The 22,627-nt window shown below is 31.5% G+C and overlaps 1 protein-coding gene, 1 long non-coding RNA gene and 1 pseudogene across 2 annotated transcripts; 1 reads left to right on the top strand and 2 right to left on the bottom strand.

Moving 5' to 3' along the window:
• Positions 1-64: 64 nt before the first annotated feature.
• On the top strand, positions 65-1,043 carry LOC112417507 (uncharacterized). Its single transcript, XR_003008071.2, has 2 exons — positions 65-213; positions 757-1,043. It is a non-coding gene; the product is annotated as an uncharacterized lncRNA (long non-coding RNA).
• Positions 1,044-3,782: 2,739 nt separating this feature from the next.
• Positions 3,783-6,809, bottom strand: LOC11423314 (WAT1-related protein At4g30420). Its single transcript, XM_003626656.4, has 7 exons — positions 6,560-6,809; positions 6,411-6,479; positions 5,610-5,726; positions 5,290-5,530; positions 4,552-4,710; positions 4,310-4,461; positions 3,783-4,203 (listed from the first exon to the last, which is right to left on the bottom strand). The coding sequence occupies exons 1-7, from the start codon at positions 6,745-6,747 to the stop codon at positions 4,050-4,052; spliced, it is 1,080 nt and encodes a 359-aa protein (XP_003626704.2). The 5' UTR covers positions 6,748-6,809; the 3' UTR covers positions 3,783-4,049.
• Positions 6,810-14,923: 8,114 nt separating this feature from the next.
• On the bottom strand, positions 14,924-18,552 carry LOC11433484 (WAT1-related protein At4g30420-like; annotated as a pseudogene).
• Positions 18,553-22,627: the final 4,075 nt, after the last annotated feature.

The raw sequence follows: 22,627 nt of genomic DNA, 5'->3' as shown, positions 1-22,627 counted from the left end.
GTTATTTCTTTCTTTCTTTTATTTTTCACACCATATTTCTTAATTTATTTTTGCCCTTTTTTTCCAGCATCTATATTTTTTTTTTATGAATTTCTTCTTCTCATTCACTTATGCTTTCTTCTTTGTTTGTTTTTTCTAGGTCCGATAGGTTTCAAAATGGGAGACCTTACTTTCTTTTTTCTATGGTGGTGAATGCATGAGCGGTTGAAGAAGGTAATGACCTCCAACTGCAAGAAGTTTTTTTTTAACTTTGACAATTACATGAATTTTTTTATTAGATTTCTTTTGTTGAAAGACAAATCGCCAATAAATCCTAATCATTGGATATCGTGTACATGTATATTACACACAATATGTTCTATCCTTAATAAGATGTACTTCTCTTGGGTTTTTGCTATTTTTAAAATAGTGTTATTGGAAATCTCATAAAACTAAATTTAGAAACCGAGCATGAAATGCACAAAAGATGCACATCTTTCTATTATTCGCAAAATGCTTGGCTCCTCATGAAATTTCTATACGGTTATTTATTTTTCATGTCTTTTTACATTTTTCCTTAGCCATGGGTTTCATGTGAAACTTCAACTTCAAGAAATCATAGATTTTAAACCTTTTGTGGACACTAGACACAACAAAATCCTCTCCAACTAACATTTCTGATATCTAATATAGAAAAAGGAATTGTTGGTATGTAGTAATACTATTCAACAAAATGCAATGATTGGAATGTTCCTAATTTTTCTAATTACTGAGCAGAAGGAGAAGTTGCTTGCAGCTGAATAAGATATCTTGTGATGAGAGAATATGCAGATCCGGTGGTTTTTGAAGCGGGGAGAGGCTACTGTAAAGTATTGCAATGTAGCAAACTGAGTAAATTGCGGTGGTTTTTACAACAACTATGCAACTGCTCCATAGATATATTAAGTTGTTTTTTATGTGAAGTGGGCCATAATACGGGTCAACACACTAGTATACATTTAATTGAGATTTGAATTGTGGTTCACCATATTTAATATAGGCAAAACATTTGATCTTATAACTAATTTTTGTGTTTCATTTTGTCCCCAAAACTACTGTTTATTAATTGGGAAATGTTATCAAGTGTCCTAATGTTAAGAAATTTAAAAAAGAAATTTTATTTGGAAATGATGTATTCAACACATTGAAAGTTTAAAAAGTAACTTTATCTACATAAAACTTGTAAATTATTTCTATATTTAAATTCTTAACTAGTGCTCTAAGAGCATTGGTTAACAAGACCCCTATTAATTTAGTAGAAAACGGCATCAATTAGGGAACTTCATCAAATCAAATAGTTGATGAAGATCAAGAAAATCAACTCTCAGAATTGTAATCAAATAGTTTGTTTCTTTATTGTTTTGCTTTGTCACAATCTTGTTGAGGAAGGTCACCATAGTCTAGTTGGATGAAGAAAATAAATTCAAAGATCTCAACAATAATGGGTTTTCTGTTGTTGAACTTGTTTTTACCTCGGTATAAAGTTGGGAGATGAAGATGGAAGAATTAAACTTTTAATTATTTTTAGCAAATTCAAAAGAAAGAGAGGAATAAAATGGAAATTATTTGATGTTGTAAGTGCATCATAAACTCTTATGTACTTCTCAAATTCAACTCTTAATCATCAATCCTAAATGGTTTTTTTTTTTCTTCTACAATATTTCGTATTTTAGTACAAGTGAATGATTGTCTTTATATGTACAAATTACAAATACAAATAACAAACCAAAACAAGAATAACAAGCAGCCGATTTTAGTTTTTTAGCGAAAGAAACTCCACCTTCTCTATATTTTTTTTTTTTATCTTTTACTCATTGAAGACGGTGATTTTAGGTCATCATCTGCATCTTTTTTTTCTTTTTCTTTTATTATGAATATGATTTCCTCATGTATCAAGTTTTTTCTTTTATGTTTTTTCATGATTTTGTCGTCCAAGTGCGGCGCTGTGTTGTTCGTCGTCTGGTGCGACGTTTGATTTTGTGTCTTGTTGCGGTGCTCGTTTGGTTCTTATTGAAAGATCATCTTCACTCAATCATAGATTCAATCAATGATTTGTGCGTCAACGTTGCAGATCCGGAAGCATGGGTATTCTGATGATTTAGATTTTATCATATTATTTGTAGGCATTTTTTGTCGATGTATGTTATTAACTTGGGTGATGTGATTTTGTTCGTAGATTCACATTTTATGTTTTTAGCGATGTTGATCATGTTATTATTATTGTATCTGATGTATTCTATCAATTTAAATGAATGAATATTGTTTTGTTTTTGTCAAAAATGCAAATTACAAATATCATAATTTGATTTATTTTTTATAGGGAAAAATTGTGTCATTGATCACTTGTTTTAATTTTCATTTTTATTAGCTAGTCAGTTTACATGGCCCAAATCATGTGCACTTGTTCACACCGATAGACGGTAACGATGAAATCTGAAAATCAACTCTGGCAAAAAATTATTGTCACACATTGTGCATGCATATTTTTATAATATATAGGTCTCATTCGATAAAATAAATAGTATATAGGTCTTAAAAAGTCAATTTACACCTTTTTCTTTACAAAATCATTTTAGTTTTTACACCTAATTAAAATTATCTTGTTCCAATTGGTTTCATAAGTGTAGTGCAATTGTTAGATATCAAATATTACTTGCATGACTCAGGGTTCGAACCCTGTGTTCGTCATTTCTCCACTCCAAAAATTTATGAATCTAATCACTAGACTATTTGATATTAAAAAAAATTGATATATTTATGAACAAATCAACTGTGTTACTCACTTCCTTAAAAAAAATTGTGTCATTGACCTTATTTTAATTTTATTAATTAATAGAATATTTTTAAGGTGGGATATCCGGTTAAAAGAGTCTATCATATTTTTAATGTGAGCTTATTTAGAAGAAGGCAGCGCTGCTGAAAGTTTCCATTTTCATGTGGAGACTTTTGAATAAGAGGATTTCGACTAAAGACAACCTGTTTCATCATAGAATAATCTTTTTAGATTCCTTGGCGTATGTTGATGGCTGCAGGAAAGAGGAGATGAATATTAATAATCTTTTCTTTTAATGTGATTTCTCCGGTCATATTTGGTATTTCATTCTTAAGTGGCTTGAGATTTCTTGTGTTCTTCCGATCAATGTATGTATGCATGCTCTTCAATTTGACGGTCTTATTTGATTAGAAGGGATACTCGTCTTTGTTGTCAAGTGATATGGTTGGAGTGTAATTGGATCATTTAGAAAGAGAGAAATTTACGAATTTTCGACAAGAAAGAAATGACTCCTGTACATTTGGTTGATAGATTAAGATTCAATCTTGGTGGTGGTTGAAGGTTCAAAGACCAATATGGTTTTTTTTATTTGAGTGCTTGGTGGTATAACCCTTTTGTCCACATTGGTTATTCCACATCTTGATTTCGTTTGTTTGTTCTTCTTCGTTTTTATTAATTTGTAATTGGACTAGACTTTGTGTTAAGTCATTCCAGGCACACCTTGTATTTGAATGATTTTCATCTTTTTTATATATCTCTTTTGGCTTATTGAAAAAAACTTTAAAAAAAAAAAAATCAATTCTTTGCACGCTTATAAATACTTTTTATTGAGATTAGAAGAATTTATGAAATGCGTAAATTTCACTCTACTCATTCTAAGAATGCAATCTCTTGGATTAACTAATTACCAGTCATGAAATAGACATAACAGATCCATCTTTTTCACCAAAAATCAGAATTTTGAATTTGGTCCACCAACATAACATCAAAATTATATCATAAATTAATGAACATTTCAATGTGTTTATCTAAGTTTGTGACCTCGTTGTTGTAAATGAGGTCTTGTTGTGGCACTGACTGGCATGAAACATTGTTTACAGTATATATCATTCAATGATCATCATATACACAAACTTAGATTATAATAAGAATGAACGTTGGTCCACAAACAATTTTCCTTTTTTAAATAAATATAAGTTAAAAAACCCTGATACAATTTTGCTTTTGATAATATGATATGATATGATATTCATTTATTCTAAGTAGAGTCATCTGGTAAAAGAGGTTCTTCCAAATCAATTTTCACTTCCATAGATTTTGGAACTATATTCTCTTTAATATCAACTACTTCTTCAGCTTTACCCCAAAGTACAATATACAAACCAATGATCACTCCAATTGCACCTATCAAGCTAACACACATGAAGTAGAAGAATCATTTAGTTAGATTAATAATAATTGATTAAATTCAATATGTGTTAAGAATCTTCTTTAATATCACAAGTTAATTATTACTACCTTCCAATGTATATTTCCTCATGAAGCAAAATGGCAGCCAATACAGTACAAATAATTGTGAAAACAGGAGTAAACATAGCAGAGAAGAGAGGTCCTCTCCTTGAAATGCACCATGCTTGGAGACAGTATATTACTGCAGATCCCATAACTCCCTGCAAAATGTCACTTGTGATGTATTAAATTATATGATATATTAATTAATTTTTTTTATAGAAGTATAAATTGTTGAATCATCCACATACAGCATATAAAGCGCTACCAAATTGAAGCAGAGACTTAATCTTCCATCCATTAAAGTCTGGCTCTAAGAATAGTGTGACTAATGCTGATTGTAATGTTGCCATGAAACACATCCATGCACAAAGTGATAAGTAATTGGGATGACTTGCATAAGCTGGAACCTGGTAAAAATTAATTATATTTTTTAATACGTATGAAATGATCAAAACGTCGTATAATTTAAGATAAATAGAGTGTTTTCGTTGTACTAACAACAATGCTTTGAGATTACACATTAGCATTTCTCAAGATAACATTGCTTGTATCTGAAATTGAAGAAACAATAAATACATATAATTAATTCGATTAGACATTTTTCTGTCTACCTCCTAGTGGTGCCAACGTTATTAATGATGGGCGGGGAGACAACTTTTATTACTCCATCTATTTGAAGTTAGGTGTTTCATTTAAGTTTGAAAAAAGTTAACGAGTGTCTCGGAAAACTTGTTAAAAAATTATAAAATAAAATATTGTTTTGAAAATTGTCTATTCTACTTTTTGAAAGTTAAATAATGCAAAATTGTACCTTTCTTTCTACTTTTAGCACATTAACTAGTGCTCCGGGGCACGGACAAGACCCTTTAAGTTTTACATACCCCATCCGCCGATTATAACATTTTAGATTTATTTAATTAATGATATATATAGTCTTTATTATAGAACACGTACATTATTTAATGTGAGAGTATCGATTAAAATACCTGCAAAATGAGAAAAATTCCCCAAGCAACAGTGCATCCGAGAAGAGACAGACATCCAAGCAACCAATTCTCATCACTTCCTAATAAGGTTGTGGCCATGATTGATTTTGAAAGTATCTTATCTGCATTTAGTAGTTTTGGACCCTTCAACAATGCAATTGACACTGCTCCACTTACACATATAATTGTCCCCACTATTTTGGCTATAGTTCTTATACTTCGAATATTCACTTTTTCCATTCTGTAATATAATCAATTTCAATTTCAATTAAAATAAACACCTCCTTTTGAGTAAACAAAATAGGCTGACTAGTAATTACCCTACTAAGGCTGCAATTACAAATGTGACTGCCGGAAGAAGATTGGAAATGGCACTTGCAACTGAAGAAGAAGAAAGATATAGACCCTCAAAATATAAATTTTGATTCAATGTAATGCTGCAATATATCCCAACAGAAACAACAAAAGAGTGTGAAAATATTTCTAATCAATCTCAAATAATGATTATTGAACCTTGCACACCATTTTATCTATATATAAGTGTAAACATTTTTCTACTTTTCATCATATAGAATTTATAGGTATTCTTTAATATTTGTCATATTCATATTTATCCATTAGTATATGTTGGGATTCCAAATGAGTTTATAAGCACAGCATAGCATACGCATAGTCACTCAAAACTTTAAGATACTGTGTCTCTCTATAAACTGAGCATAAGTGAGGAATCCCAATTAAGCAAATCGAGACTCCCAATTCATCTACTCTTTTTATAAATCAGATATTTTTTTTACAATATTTAACTATAAACTTGTATCCAATGTAATTTTAACTATTCTTTGTCATATTCCTCTTAAAAACAATTTATATTCTTTGTCAAATTGTTGAAAGAATAGTCAGATAATTTATTTAGTCAAACAAAAAAAGGTCAAAGATATATTATTGAGCGTCTACATTAATATCAGCACAATTATGGCAACCAAATCAGCCCAAATAGTTTTCTTCTTTGAAACAAATCAAATCAGCTCAAATAGTTGAATATCTGATATGAGCATAATTGAGAGATCATTACTTATAAAACTTTAAAATGATTAATACTTAGAGAGAGAATGGAAACAAACCCAATTAGTGAGGTCATGAAAATCAAGGAAAAACTCCTTAAATTCAAGGAATATGAGCCAGAGTTTCTCCTGTCAAAATAATGAAAAAAACAATAATTTAAGGAATAGGATTATGTAATGAAGAAAGTAAAGAGAAGTGGTAATATTACCCTGATAAATAAGCGAGGGGAGCAAGAACAATGGTTGCAAAAGCACTACGGTATACTACAAATATCCTTGGACTCATACCCTCCAAAAGTGCCATTCTTGTGCCAAGAGTCTGACCTGCAAATATTAACTGTATCAACAACATAACTATTATTGGCAGGTAGTACTCCATGTTTAATCCTCCCCTCATCTTTTCTTCCTCAAAAACACACTCGATGCTTATGTTATATATGTGTGAAGACAGGGAGAAACTTATTATATATGTATAAGTGAAGAATGCTTATATTTTGTCACTTTAAATATATGTAAATATTATTATATCTTAATGATATCATTCTATAATACACTTGAATTAAGATATTATTTACTCTTTTTTTAAAGTAAGTTATTATTTACTTTTTAATAACTCTTTGTTGTAAGCTTCTACGGTGCAGTCATGAAACTGATTTTTTTGAATAAGTTAATTTTAATCTTAATGTTTGATTCATTTTTAAATTGTTGATTACTGATTAATGATCAATAGTAATTCATCTAGTAATGCTTGCAACATCTTAGACTTACAGGTATTATTTTATCATTGGCATCTTTAACATGCAAACAGAGTTGCTGATATATGTGAGTGTTACACTTTGTGGGGTGTTACACTTAAAACAATGTAAGATAAAATTAGATTAAGTGTATTCTTGTTAATCTGATGAATTGATGATACTAAGGGGACTGAATTTTTGATGCCACTGTACAAACAGTGGGGTGTTACTCACAACACTTTTGATGTTATCGTGTTAACTTCACCACAAAAGTCATTTTAATGACTTCACCATAAAATTTTTCTAATAATCCAAGGTAGGTCTAGTGCAAATTAAGGTAGAATTATTAAATTTTACTTTTTTTTATAAGGAAATTATTAAATTTCACTTAAAAGGTAAGAACTAAAAAATATTACATCTGTTATCAATTTTCTATTATTAAAAAAGGTAAGAGTTCATTTTCGATCATTTTTAAAGGTATGTATTAAACAAGTTCTCACTCACTCTAAGGTAAATCAATTGATTTTTTTCTACCAAAAAAAAAAAAAAAATCAATTGATTTTTCAATTTTTCCTTCTTTCCTTGCTTTAGGGTTTTAAAATTGAGAATTGTTAATTGAAAAATTGGATGTGTAAGTTATAGGAATAAAACATGATATTGTGTGATTTTTTTTTTCTTCAGGATTTTGTTTTAGTTTTACTATTGGTTGTTTATTTGTTTGTGGTGGTTTTTCGTTTTTCTTCTTTTCCTTCATTGTAATGGATTGAGTATTCCTCATACTCCAACTATATTACTATAAAAATAAAAATTAAAAAAAAATAGGTTCATTGAATAATTAATAAATCTAGTATACATTGCAAAGCACTTATATTGATTATTCAATAAATCTTAAAAAATAATCTTTTCTTATAGTATTTGTTATCGGAGGGAGCATGTTACTATTTTCCCTATTTAAAATGATAGGGAGGAAGTCATGTTACATGATTTTGCATATATAATTGAGGAGATACATTTACTTAGTCATTTAAGCACACATTCATAAATAGAAAAACCATATAAAAGAGAAAAGAATTGAACTATATATTTTTTTGAAATAATTAAATGATAGATATGTTAATAAGTGATTATATTTTGATTCTCATTTTAATGATGTGAAGGGAACAAATGTGTTGATTGATTAGTAGACTTTGATTTTTATTTTTATTTTTTTTATTCTTGAAATTTGGTTGTTTTGAGTCCTCCTCTTTCCAATGAGGTTCAAAGACTCATCTTTTGTGATGTTTATGAAACTTATATGCTTAAAAATATGTGTTCAGATTCTTTTTTTTCCTTCCCTTCAAGCTTTTGATCCCTTTTTTTGTACTTTTTTTTTTTTTTAGATCTGGTTATGTATCTATATAAGTACTTCTCATAATTGAGATATGCCACGAAATGTCTTGCACTACACGGAATGTTAGGAACGCTTGCCAACATGCATATATTTTTTGAGAACTTCTATGGTACATTCACAATTTTGAGTGTACCGGTATTCTTGTTTCACAAAATATATAAATTAACGATCACTTTAATGAAATAAAAAGGTATTTGTCAATATTTATATTTTAAAAAAACATCATTTCATAAGAAAAATCATCATTTCATTGTTTATAAGGATCATATTAAAAAATTTACATTTTATCATAAAAAATAATCAATATTCATTGTTATGAGTAATAAAAATTCTTAAAAATTAAATTTTATTTCGTCGAAGCTTTTAGTAAATAAAATTTAATTATCTTAGTTGTCAATGATAGAAAATAATTATTTTTCTTCAAAAAAAAAAACTCATTTATTATTAATTTTACGAGTTAGTGTACCGATACACCCAAATTTATTGGGTGTACCATAGAATTTGTCATATTTTTTATTACTAATAATAATATGGCAAATTATATGGTACATTTAAAAATTTGAGTGTACCGGTACACTACATCAGTAAATTAATCATTAAATGAGTTGTTTTTCTTATGAAAAATAATTATTTTTTAACATTGACAATTATAATAATCAAATCTTATTTACCAAAAGCTTCGACGAAATAAAATTTATTTTTTTTGAATTTTTATTACTCATAATAAATAATATTGATTATTTTTTATGATAAAATGTTAAAAATTTAATATGATTTTTATAAACAATGAAATGATGTTTTCTAAAATATGAACATTGACAAATAACTTTTTATTTTATAAAATGGTCGTTAATTTGTAATTTTATGGAATAAGAGTACCGATACACCTCAATTTATGAAGTGTACCGTAAAAGTTTTCAATAATATTAGTTTTGTTTAGTTCCACGTGATTCTTGTATAAAAAATACCATTCTACTTACTCATACAGATCGACCAAAGTGATGAAAGATGGAAGTCAACAACTGACAAAAATTAATGTCACACATGGTATATGCATACTTTTATAATAGATCAGTAGATCTTCATAATCAATTATTATATCTAATTAAGAAAAGGAGTCATATTACGGACCAAATTGGGTCTAGCTAATACTCCTTGAGCTTCCATTAGATGTCATATTTGAGTTATAAAAATGATTATTAAAAATTAATTAATAGTGTTGATTTTAATAGTTAAATACGTATCATTTATTAAAATATTATTATTAATTATATGTAGTTGAGTGGTTTTATAACGATATTTTAGTAGAAAAAATAGTAAATGTTGTATTGATATTTTAAAGAGATAAAAAAATTAAGATAAAAAAAATTAGGAAAAAGGACACCTAATTTAAGGTCAGGGAGTACAATTAAATTTCATAATATGGGTAGTTGAGATTTGAATCTCAGTGTAGGTTTAGTTCAACTTTTCAATGGATCAAAATTTATTTTAGAAGTGCAAAATTGATTCTAATATGTTTGGTTGTTGTCTAGTAGAATTGATTTTGTTTTTAGAATTAATTCTATTTGAAACTAAGATTTGTAGTTTATGATTCTAGAATTTATTTTCACAAAGAAATTTATAGTTTAATTTTACGTCAATGTATCCAAATATAAATTATTTTAATCAAAATCACTTTTAATCATAATCAATTATATCAAAATTAATTATTCTCTTGCCAATCAACCAAACACACACTCAATTAAAAATGATACTTATATTTTATGTTTGAGCCATCTCAAGTAAAATTATCTCCTTTATGAAGGAAAAATAACCAGTCTTATTAGCTTGTTTAATTTAAGTTGAGAACTACTTCTGGGCAATAAAAGTCTTTGGTAGGTTACTCCAACGAGCTGTATCCGATAAAAGTCTTTGGTCTGTCATCAAAGATATCTTATTTGTCATTAATTAGTATTTTTATATTGCAAACGTAAACTTTTCAAAAATATAAATTAGATTTATGTCATTTTGTTGGAGACGTTTTTAATCCAAAATAATATCGGCAGTCATTTGGAAATTGGTTGCTCACTTTTAAGATTTAAGTATCCGTTCATCTACGGGTGTTATAATGTGTCTCCTCATCAAATACTTGAGAGTAAAATTGGTAAGTGATCATGTCATAATGTTGCATACTCATCAAGAATATTGTGTTTAGTAAAAAAATAATGAACATTGTGTCATTAATAATTGTACTCACCTCCGCGTGAACACTATTAAATAGAGTGAACCATCAAATTCGTCATTGAATTTTTACAGATCGGCCAAATTCATCCGTCAATTATGCGAAATATCAACTTAGTCCTTGAATTTGTCAAACGTCCATCAAAAAGATCCCTCCATCCAAGTGCTCTGTTAGCCATGCTGATTTGTCGCCGTGCATGTTGTGTTATCTTATACACGTGGCAAGAAGGAAGCAGTGTTCAAGGACTAATTTGATTGAATTTGAAAAAGTTCAGTTTTCACTCTTCAGTTTATTTTTTTCTTCTGCTTTTTCCATTTTGCCCCTGCGTTACCCATACCTCCTTCTTCGCAGTTCACTCAGAAACATAAAAAACGTCATTGACCCTTCTCCTTCCCGCTAAAACTTTCTCCATTCTCACCCCTTCATAGTTGGGTTTCTTTTTGCTTATCTTTATTTAAGACTTGTGACTTGTTAATGCCCCATAATTAGGTTGTTTTTGCCTATGTAATTTCTCAGATTTATGACTTATGACATATGACTTTTGCCTATGTAATATTTCAGTTTCAATTTTTGTGTTTTGGCTTTTTTTAGTTTATTTTGAACACATATCCTTCAAGGATCAATTTGATATCTGATTAAACAATTCAGGGACTTATTTGATGGTTTTTAATATAACGTATGGATCTATTTGATAGATAGAACAATAATTCAAGGACTAATTTGATGGAAATATTATTACAGAAATGTTACATTCCTCAATCATCTTCAACCTCTTTTCTCACATCACCATTAAACTTGGAGCTTGAAGATGAAGCTCGACTTTCATAACTGTTTCTTCCCATATTCCCACACCCCATCATTTCAGATTCAATTTCAATAGTTTTGTTTCAAAAATTTTGAGGATTTTGACTTTCAGATTCAATGCGAAAAAGTTAGGGTTTGAAGATTTTTGAATTGGGGAAGAACTGGACCACTTATTACAGGAGGAAATTTTGGTGATTTTGGAGTGTAGATTGGAGATTGTGTAATTAGGGTTACAATTTTATACAATTGAGGAAGAAAGAGCTGTTGGGGAAGAAAAGAGCTGTTTGGGAAGAAAGCCAAGACATTTTCTGCAAATCAATCAGTTTAGTCCTTTGAAATGTTTGTTTTTATTGGCCAAATTAGTCCTTGCCTATGTGGCGTATGACATGTGAGAGGTTAACGGTGATGTCAGCCCCGTTAACACTCCGTTTGAACAAAAGGACTAACTTGATTGACATTTAACAAATTCAGGGATTAAATTGTTATTTCACATAATTGAGGGATGAATTTGGCCGACCCGTGAAAATTCAAGGACGAAGTTGATGATTTGATCACTCCTATTAAATATAAGGTAAATTGTACTCACCTCCCTTAAGGTTTATTCATATGTCACTTATACCCCCTCTATTTATAAAATGAACATTAACCTCCCTTGTATTTGCAATAAATGACATCTCTCACCCCTTCTAACCAACACCTGTCAGTTTAGTTTTGAGGCTATCCAGATTCTCTTCCTTGTGTACATTTTTTCCCTTTCCATACAACCCTCATCTGAACACAACGATTTCATTTTCAACTTCCCACTGCTTTGATTCCAGATTCATCTATTTCAAATTCAATAATTTTGTCTCAATTTGACCAACACCACACATTCTCCATGACTCAAGATTTTACTCACCGATAAAAAAAGTCATAAGCAACAGTTAAATCATACGCATTGTATTTTAAAAATCATAATTTAAACCCAATAAAAAATTATAATAATTTTGAATTAACACATTCTTCCATTGTTTTTAACTCATTGAAAAGAAGAAATATAAGAATTTGACGAAGCAAGCTTTATTGAGTTGAAGCCATGAATGAAGTTGTTGAGACCTCGTTGTTTGGTTGCATAGTGAATTATTCTGGAAGTCTAGTCATTGAGGAGAGTTGGCACAACGAACACTCACCCATGGCACAATGAATAAGCAGAGTAAAGGATGAGGGACATATGAGTATAATTAATGAACAATTTTAAATTGCAGGGTTGGTTCTCTTACCTTTGTGTATTTGGGGTTGCCTATTGGTGGTAAAGCGAGATGTCTGTCGTTTTGGGAGCCTATAATTTATCGCATTAAGTCGAGACTATCGGATTGGAAGTCAAAACATTTATCTTTGGATGGCCGTCTGGTTTTGCTGAAGTCTGTCATATCATCTCTACCTGTTTATGCTCTTTCTTTTTTTAAGGCTCCGGAAGGTATCATCTCCTCTATTGAATTTATTTAAAAAAAAAAATTGGAAGTGAGGACCACAGGAAAATATCATGGGTTGACTGGAAATCTGTATGTTTGAGTAAGGAGGTTGGTGGTTTGGGGGTAAGGAGAATTAGGGAGTTTAATTATGCATTATTAGGAAAATTGTATTGGAGGTTGTTGGTTGATAGAGATAGTTTGTGGTTTAGGGTGATGTCGGCCCGTTATGTGGAGGGTGGTCAGTTGTAAGATGTAGGTCGTGATGCTCTTCTTGGTGGCGAGATATCACTACCTTACGTAGGGAGGAGTGGCTTAGTGATCATGTTAGTCGTGTGGTGGGTAATGGGAAGTTAACTATGTTTTTGTCAGATGTGTGGGTTGGTGGAGTGGCGTTTCGGGAGAGGTTTAGAAGATTGTTTGATCTATCACTGCTTAAGGAGGTGTTTGTGTTTGATATGTATCAGTTAGGTTGGGGGGAGAAGGTTGAGGCTTGGAAGTGGAGGCGGGGGCTATTTGCGTGGGAGGAGGAGGTGATGGGGAATTCTGTTTATTACTTCAAAATGTGACTTTCTAGGTTGATAAGAAGGACATGTGGCTTTGGAACTTGGAATCGAGCAATGATTTCACTGTTCGAAGTGCTTATAAAGTCCTGGCTCATCATCATCATATTGTCACTACGGTTTCTACTAAGGTTCTTTGGCATAAGGATATTCCTTTTGAAGGTCGTTCTTTTCGCTTGACGGCTGTTCTGTGGCAGGTTGCCAACTAAGGATAATTTGTTTCGTCGTGGAGTTATAGCTTCTGATGCTAGATTGTGCGTTGGTGGTTGTGGTTCATTATAATCTTCTCCTCATTTATTTTTACACTGTCATATTTTTGGGGAAGTCTGACACTTTAGTCATCGTTGGTTTGGTGTCTGTTCGGTGTTCCCAAGTGTGCATGCGGATTACCTCAATCAGTTTGGTTTTATTGGTGGCAATTGTTCTAAGGTGCGACAATCTATTATGCATCTGATTTGGTATGCTACTGCGTGGGAAATATGAAAAGAAGGAAATATCAGGTTATTCAATGGCAAAGAATGTTCGACTTATCAGATTGTTGACAAGATTAAGTCACTTTCTTATTTGTGGTTGAAAGCAAAAATTCATAATCTCTCTTTCAACTATCATGGTTGGTGACTTAGTCCGTTCATTATGTTGGGCCTAGGCTAATGTTATTTTTTTCTGTGTATTTTAGTTTATGTTTTTTTTTTGGTTTCCCTCTCTTTGTAAATATGTTTTTGACTCTTTTTCTTTTTCTGGTACTCCTTGTGCTAGGAAGAACTTTTTGATTGGGTAATATATATTCCATTTTAGGCTCTTCAAAAAAAAAAAAAAAAAGGAACAGTATTTCTTTTAACGATGGCTTAACGTTGTTAGAATTCAAGGGAGGTGGAAGCTTTTTGAAGAATAGAAGGGGTGTAAATGAGATACGACTAAAACTTAAGGAAGGTGAGTGTAATTTACCCTTAAATATATGTGTTTCTATGTTCTAATGTTCACGATTATGTTATTACTTGTGTGCTTTGTTCTATTTATATATGTTGCATCTTTAAGATAATTCTTTTAATTACCTTGCGTGTTTTGTGTTTGACACTTTAAGTGACGCTTAAAGTTTATTATTTGGGTCATAATGTCAATACACACGTAAAATATGTTTATTTTAGAAATTCACCTGCTTTGATTGGTGATATTAGGTTGGGGTAAACAGTTAACTTTACTTTATCTTTAACTGTTTAGAGACTACTACTTTAAGGAGATTTTATTATTCTTCGTTTTAATTATTTTAAAGTAATATATGTTATTGGATTTTATAAAATGCAAATCAAGGAGCACGTGAAACAAAACAACAACAACAAAATAGATAAAATCCCAACAAAAAATATAAAAAGAGCAAACAAGAAAACATAAAAACCAACAAATCAAGCACACAAACCGATCCATCACAATCAACCACATAAAACTCTGAAAATTGTTCTTCTCCTCTTTAAAATTGTTCATGATTAACTCCATATGCAGTTAAATGCCACTCGATATCCACGGTATTTAATTGCCTCTGCCCCAACAGCAGTTAACTGTCGCCTTTGCAAATTTTTTATTTTTTTCATCTTCATTTGTATCCACATCGTGATGTAGATTTATCGGCTAAAAGATGTTCTTCCAAATCAATTTTACAACTTGATTTTTCACAAGATTCATTTGTCGAAAATGTCACTTCCGTTGTCTCATTAACCACTAATTTTGAATTTATCATCTCTTTAACATCTTCAGCTTTACCCCAAAGCACAGTATACAAGCCAATGATCACTCCAATTGCGCCTATTAAGCTAAAAACACATGAATCATAAACATCATTTAGTTAGACTAATAATTCAAGTTGTAATGTTCAAATTAATATTTATTTTTAGAACATAAATATTAGTACCTTCCAATGTATATTTCCTCATGAAGCAGCAAGGCAGGCAGCTAGTATAGTCACAATCACTGTTAAGAGAGGATTAAACATTGCAGAGAAGAGAGGTCCTCTCTTTGTAATGCACCATGCTTGGAGACAAAATACAAATGCAGACCCCATAATTCCCTGCAAAATGTATTTATTTATTACAACAAATTAGGCCACTTAAAATGTATTCATTTATTTATTTATATATAAGTATTATCATGAAAAATAATTAACCACATATACTGCATATAAAGTGCACCCAAATTGAAGTAGAGAATTAATTTTCCATGCATTCAGGTCTGGCTCCAAGAATAACGTCAGTATTGATGATTGTAATGTTGAAATTAAACACATCCAAGCTGACAATGATATATAATTAGGATGGCTTGCGTAAGCTGGAACCTGGGGAATAATTATAGGGTAAGGTTATATCAAATCAAATTGTGTTTCTTTTTTAACAATATATATTTATTTTGATTCCCTCAATTAATATATATTTATTTAGATTGACTTATTTAAACTTTCGCATTAACATAAACGTTTGAGATACTAGTATAGAGACGTTGTGAAAATGGCTTATGGCATGGTCATAAGCTATTTTCATGAGTTCAGTTTTGTTTTATTTACCTATCTCTAGACCGAATCCACCCAATCGATCTCCTTGATAAATGATAACCTTAGTAACAAGCTCTGTGTCCTCACTCCACTGAACAAATCCACGATGGTAATTAGTTATTTTTATCTAATGTTTTTCAATTTTTCAACTCATTTTTTGTAGGTAGCTCCCCCCACATTTTGAACACACTTTTGAAGTTCCAACATTTAAATAATATTTTAAGTTGGAACGAACACTTTAAGTTGGAAGACAACTTTTATGACAACTTGTTGGTACTTATAAAAGTGGAGGAATAAAACTATTTTTGAAGCTGATTTTATTAGGCCGAACAACCCAATTTCTTTAATTTGGAGATATGTCCAAGATATTGAAGACTGTAACTTGGAGCATATTCATATTGGTCCAAAGTTGAAGGCAATCATCTATATAGGTTGGAAGCGGCCTCGAGAGGGTTGGATCAGGCTTAATAGTGATGGTGCTTGCAAGGATATGGGGGTTATTGCTGGATGTGGCGGCCTTTTTCGTGATTCAGACGGTAGATGGATCAAAGGCTACACTAAGAAGATTGGAGTTTGTGATGTCTTATATGCTGAGATGTGGGGGCTATATTTTGGACATGGCTTGGAAGGAACATTACTCTCATCTTATAGTGGAAAGTGATTCAAAGAGTTTGATTGATATGATTTCTGATAATTTCAAGTTCAATGGGAATATTCCTGTTTTATTTCACCGGATCCGGAAGCTACTGAAGATGAGTTGGAATGTTCAACTCAACCATACTTGACGCGAAGGAAATAGGAGTGCTAATTGGCTCGCTAATTTAAACATTTCTACGTATCACTTTGATTTTTTAGTGCTGGAGTTTCCTCCTAATAAGGTCCAAAGAATCCTTTTTGATTATTTATCCGGGACTTGCATGCCTATGAATGTTTGATTATCTTTTTAGTTTGGTTTTTTTGGGCTTTGCCTTCTCTTGTACCAAAAAAAAATTGGAAATATTTTAAAGTATTTCGTAGCATTTGTTTTTATCTAATACATTAATTTCATTTTCTCTCAATAAAATGACATTTATTTTTCTTCATGTTATGACTGTTTTTTCTTATACAGTTTTGACATTTAGCCCAAGTATAAAAGAAAAACACTCGATTATATACTTAATTGTCATTATTTTTATTCCAAAGGGTAAGAAAGAAGGTATAATGTGTGATCGGTGGGGTGCATGCTGTTTTGCTGCAGAAATTTTTTGATCGTCTCGTATATGCACAAATGATAGCCAACGATCCCAATGTAAATGAATGTACGGGGGCAATATATTATATATGCATGATAAGAGAGACCAAGACGAGTTTTATCTTCTTAACTAGTGCTCTACGAGACGCATAACCCTAAAGTTTTTTACCATGGTGAAGTTGGTTTTTAACCAATAAATCAAATAAAGCACATGGTTTCATCGTACGTAGGTCCTCAACCTCAACCTCACCCACTAAAAGTGATACTTATATTGTTACAATCAAATACCTGCAAAATTAGCCAAATTGAGCCGGCAACACTACTTCCCAACAGAAAGAGACAACCAATCAACCAATTCTCATCACTTTCCAAGGTTGTGGTCATCATTGTTTTTGAAGGCATCTTATGATCTGCATTTAGTAGTTTTGGACCCTTCAATAATGTCATGGACAGTGACACTGCTCCAGTAACACATATCATTGTCCCAACTATTTTGGCTATAGTTCTCAAACTTTGAATATTCACTTTCTCCATTCTGTAATATATTCAATAAAAATGATTCAAACTCAACAAAAGTAAGTTGAGTTTAGTAAGATTAGTATATAATTACCCAACAAAGGTTGCTATAACAAATGTGACTGCTGGAGTAAGATTGATCATGGCAGTTGCAGTTGAAGAAGATGATAGATATAGACCCTCAAAATATAAATTTTGATATAAAGTAATGCTGCAAAATATCCCAACAAAAATAAACATAAAAGAGTCAACTTTTTATCAATTTCACATCATAACGATAAGCACCATTCATATTGAGAAGAAAAAGAAAAAGGAAACAAACCCAATTAGTGAGGTCATGAAAATCCAGGAAAAACTTGTTAAATTTAAGGAATAAGAGCGAGAGTTTCTCCTGTGAAAAAAAGGAATAGAAACAATAAATTACTTAATAAACTTTAGATAAGAGGAAAGGATAGATAAGGTGGTGATAGTAAAATATACCCAGATAAATAAGCAATGGGAGCAAGAAGAATGGTTGCAAAAGCATGACGGTAAACTATAAATACTCTTGGACTCCATGCCTGAATATATACTTAGATTCATGCCTGAATATATAAACTGTGTCAACACCATGGCCAATACTGGAAGGTAGTACTCCATGTCTAAACAATATCCCATCTTTACTTTCCAAAATACGACTCTTATTTGTGAATATGAAGAGATGGAGAAAAGTTCACGAGAGGGAGTATATCCCCGTGAGTAAGTATCTAAAGAAGAATCCAAAAATCCGAATGTATACCACTTTCAAACTTCACTCTATGTTGTTTGTCTAGTATGCAATGATTGCGAAATTCTAGCTTATCCAAATTTTCTCTTCCTAAAAAACCTTGTTTGGCTAGTTCTACTAAACCTCTTTCACTAACATGTTGTCACCTTAAATGCCACAATTCAAATTTATTATGAGATGCTGCACTAGCTAACGATACATGATCAATTACAATAAAACCATCTAAAATGTATAAATCAAACATCTTAAAACATTTAAGAGTAATTAATGCACCATTCGAAATTTACACATCTCATATACAATTTTAGTGCAATAACTTAGATTATCAAACATGTTAATGGGAATTGCATTTTGCATAGGTTCAGGATCATATGTCACATGCCTTAAAAGGAACTCACAGTGATCAAACATATTTCGACGAACGGTACCCATACCTTAACCTCACAAGCCTTTTTTTTCGAGCCGGACAACTCCACCTTCTTTCAGAAAAGCTACTGTTGTTAAGGTACGGGAAAGGGCGCTCCATTTTTTTATTTTATATATGTAGTTACTTGTTGTTAAAATGATGATGTTTTAACATGTTTATATAGTGTACCCTGCTTTCATACTATGTGAACTTGCTTTTGTATTGCTTGGTTGTGAATATAACTTGTTGTTTTCATGTATGAATTGTGGTCTTGCATATTTTGTAAGTCGGAGCTATTGTCGGTGTAATCTGATAGATATTTGACAAGTGTACCAAAAACTATGGAAGTACTAATAAAGTTCGTATCCACGAGGACCGTTGTTAATTTCTACTTAGCAAGTTCGTTAAAATAAAGGATTTAGTAAATTTTATGGGTTGCCCCAGGCAGTTGGATTTGGTTGCAATAAAAAGTAAATAAAAGAAAATAAAATGGTTTGAAAGATGATTGGAGATGAATGATTAAGCCGATGAATCTCATATTGTTCTATATGAGTAGTTTACCTCCCTTATTACTAATTATTATTTATTCTTTACGACAAATTAACTAAGTAGTTTTGATCAATCTCTTGACTCAAAACTAGGGCTGGCAATGAACCGAACCAACTCGATTATAGTTCGACATTCGACTCGATATCTAATCCGTTGAACTTGGTTCATGAACCTAACGAGCTGGACTTGAGTTGAAAATTAAGTTCGTTAATTAAATGAGTTGAACTTGAGCTACATATAGTTCGACTCGTTAGGTTCATGAGATGGCTCGATTATCGATTATATATATAAATCAATTTGAGTTAGTTTTTAAAAAAAATTAATTCAAATGTGGCTGAATACAATTTTGTCTTGAAGGGAAGAGAGCAGTTGGAGTTTAAAAGTAAAAGAATATTATGAATTTTGTTCATAACTAATTGAATTTATGCAATATTTTTCTTCGTATTTATGCAACCTTTAACTTTATATAATTTATGTTTATTATATGCATGCTTGTGGGAATTTTATTTTAATTCAATATTTAATTTTAATATAAATATAAAATATCAAAGATCTATAAATTAACTTTTTTTTATAACTTTTGTTCGGACGAGTTGAGCAACCGAACTGAACCTAATGAACCGAACCAAACTGTTCGTGAACTTTAAACGAGCCGCAGCTCCAGCCCTACTCAAAACTCTTTCCTAAGTTATTTCAGGATTAAAAAGTTAGTAGTCAATCAATTCCTAATATCAATTCATGTAATTTCAAGAAGTTACAAGCAATTATAAGAAAGCAATGAACACAAGTAATTCTGAATAAAGACTGAATAACATTAGAGTATCAACTACTAATTCATATATTACAAAGATTCATCATAGCTCAATCAAACTAAGAGTTTAGCTAGACATGATCAAATTAATAAACAACATAATAAAGAAAATAAATCGATAGAGTTCTGTCGTTGATGACTTTTGCTCCTCAATTCTTTCTCAATTTCTATTGTTGACGTTTCTTTTCATATCCATGTGCCTCCTTCTTGTCTCGTGACGCGTGCCTTTTCCAAACCAAAGGAATATAGCCGCCTGCTGTTCCAAACCGCCAGCCGTGATCCATTTGTGTGTTACTTCTTATTATATATAATCAAGTGACCTAATTTCCTTCCACTTGTTTGCCAACGTACACACACAAAGCCCAATTGTTTTTTTTTTATCTTTCTATTATTCACACCACCCAAAAGCAAAACACTTGTTCTCATCAATTAATTCATATGTGGCAGTAACTTTATTTAATCATCGTGGTACGTTTCATGGTTCATCGTGCCACGAAATTTCCAGAACGTATTAGTGAATTCCGCGTCCTTGCAACATGCCATGATCCTTGCTCAACGTGGCACGATTCTTAGGCAAATTTCAATCTTTTCACCAATTTCTTCTTTTGAGCTCTTGTTCCGTTTTTGATCTGATCTCACCATGAATTACAAGTAACTGACTCTCTAAATGCCATAAAAAGACTTATAAAAATAACGTAATGACTACTGTCATCATAATCTGTGTCTCTAGCTAGCAGGTGGTTAAGAATGATTAATTTAGTCGGTTACTCATTAAGAGCGGTGTTTTTTGTGGAGTTAATAATCAGGTGTCACATGCATACATTCATTGTCGTGTGGTGCCCATAATTGGTTGGGACCCGAAGTCTTGAGTGCCCATAATTGGTTGGGGCTTATTGTTTCCTTTTGAGTGCTCATAATTGGTTGGGACTCGTTGATTTCTTTTGGTGCCCATAATTGGTTGGGACCCGTGGGGAATGTGGTGTCCATAATTGGTTGGAGCTACGGTGGAGTGTTCATAATTGGTTGAAGCTTACAAATATCTACGAAGAACTTTTGTTGCCCTATAAGGGAGGTGATATCCGATTAATTTGTGTCGCCTATAGGTCAGCTTTAAGGTGTCGTTCATTTGTCGAGTCCACTGGTGTCTTGGGTCTTGACATTTTGTGTAGTTTATATTATTATTGTACTATTTGCTTGTCTTGAAATACCTGTTAAATATATGTATAACTTGTATATTTGTTGTTGTTTGGGAGTTAACCCTTTTTCCGTATTTGAAAATCAGATAATGATAATGACTTACAGTTGGAGGCTTAGAGTGATGTGGACCTTGGGTCCGCCTTAGCGAGAGTTCTCGCAAGCGTCCAAAGTTATGACCAGTTAGGGTGTGTCTTTGGGTAGTTAAAGGTCAAGGGTCTTACTCTTAAGAATTATATATTTTGATGTAAAACAATGCTGATTTATTATTTAAAAAAGTTCAAAGAGAAACTTATTTATTTATTATTTATTTTTACTTTGAAGTGAGGGAGTTTTAAGTTATTAGTATGATAAAAAAAAAATAAAAAAAAAATATGCACCATTTTTCGTTAACAATCGTATAAGTTAATGTCTCAAATTTTTTGGTTGTTACAAAGAACTACATTTCACCCCTTTCAAGACAATCCTTCTTTAAGTGACTTAGCTTATGACAACGGAAACGTCGATAATTCGATTTATCACACCTTTTGGACTTAGACCTCGACTTTTCCTCTACGCTCACTTGTTTCCCTTGTAAAATTCAAACCTTCACAACTATCCTCAACCTTCAAATAATTTTCAACTTGGTTAACTTCTTGGCTCTCGAAGTCACTTGGACCTCCTCCAAAGTAGTGGTGATTTCCTTTCCGTAAAGGATGGTATCTTTAAAATGCTCAAAAGACTTCGGTGAAGAACATAGTACGTAACAATCTAACCTTGTCTTCATCTTCCACGTTTACTTAAATGTTCACCAAGTCATCAAGAATCTTGTTAAATTCCACCAATTGCTCCGTGATAGATTTGGACTCCACCATTTTAAATGAGTAGAGTTGTTGTTTGAAAAGTTATCTATGAGCCAAAGATTTCGTTATGTACAATGACTCCAATTTAGCCGACATCGATTATACGATAGCTTCCCTAATGACATCCCTTAAAACCTTATCTTCAAGACATAAAACTATAGCACTTTTTGCCTTGTCTATCAGCTGATGCTTCTACCCAGTATTGAATCTAGTCGTCAAATCACGCCACAATATTTTCCTCCGCGCTATAATCTTCCAAATTGTGC

This window comes from Medicago truncatula, chromosome 8 (genome assembly GCF_003473485.1).
Source record: "Medicago truncatula cultivar Jemalong A17 chromosome 8, MtrunA17r5.0-ANR, whole genome shotgun sequence".
Classification (NCBI taxonomy): Eukaryota; Viridiplantae; Streptophyta; class Magnoliopsida; order Fabales; family Fabaceae; genus Medicago; species Medicago truncatula.
The sequence above is the reverse complement of the archived record's forward strand: the minus strand, read 5'-3'. Positions and strand labels throughout refer to the sequence as shown.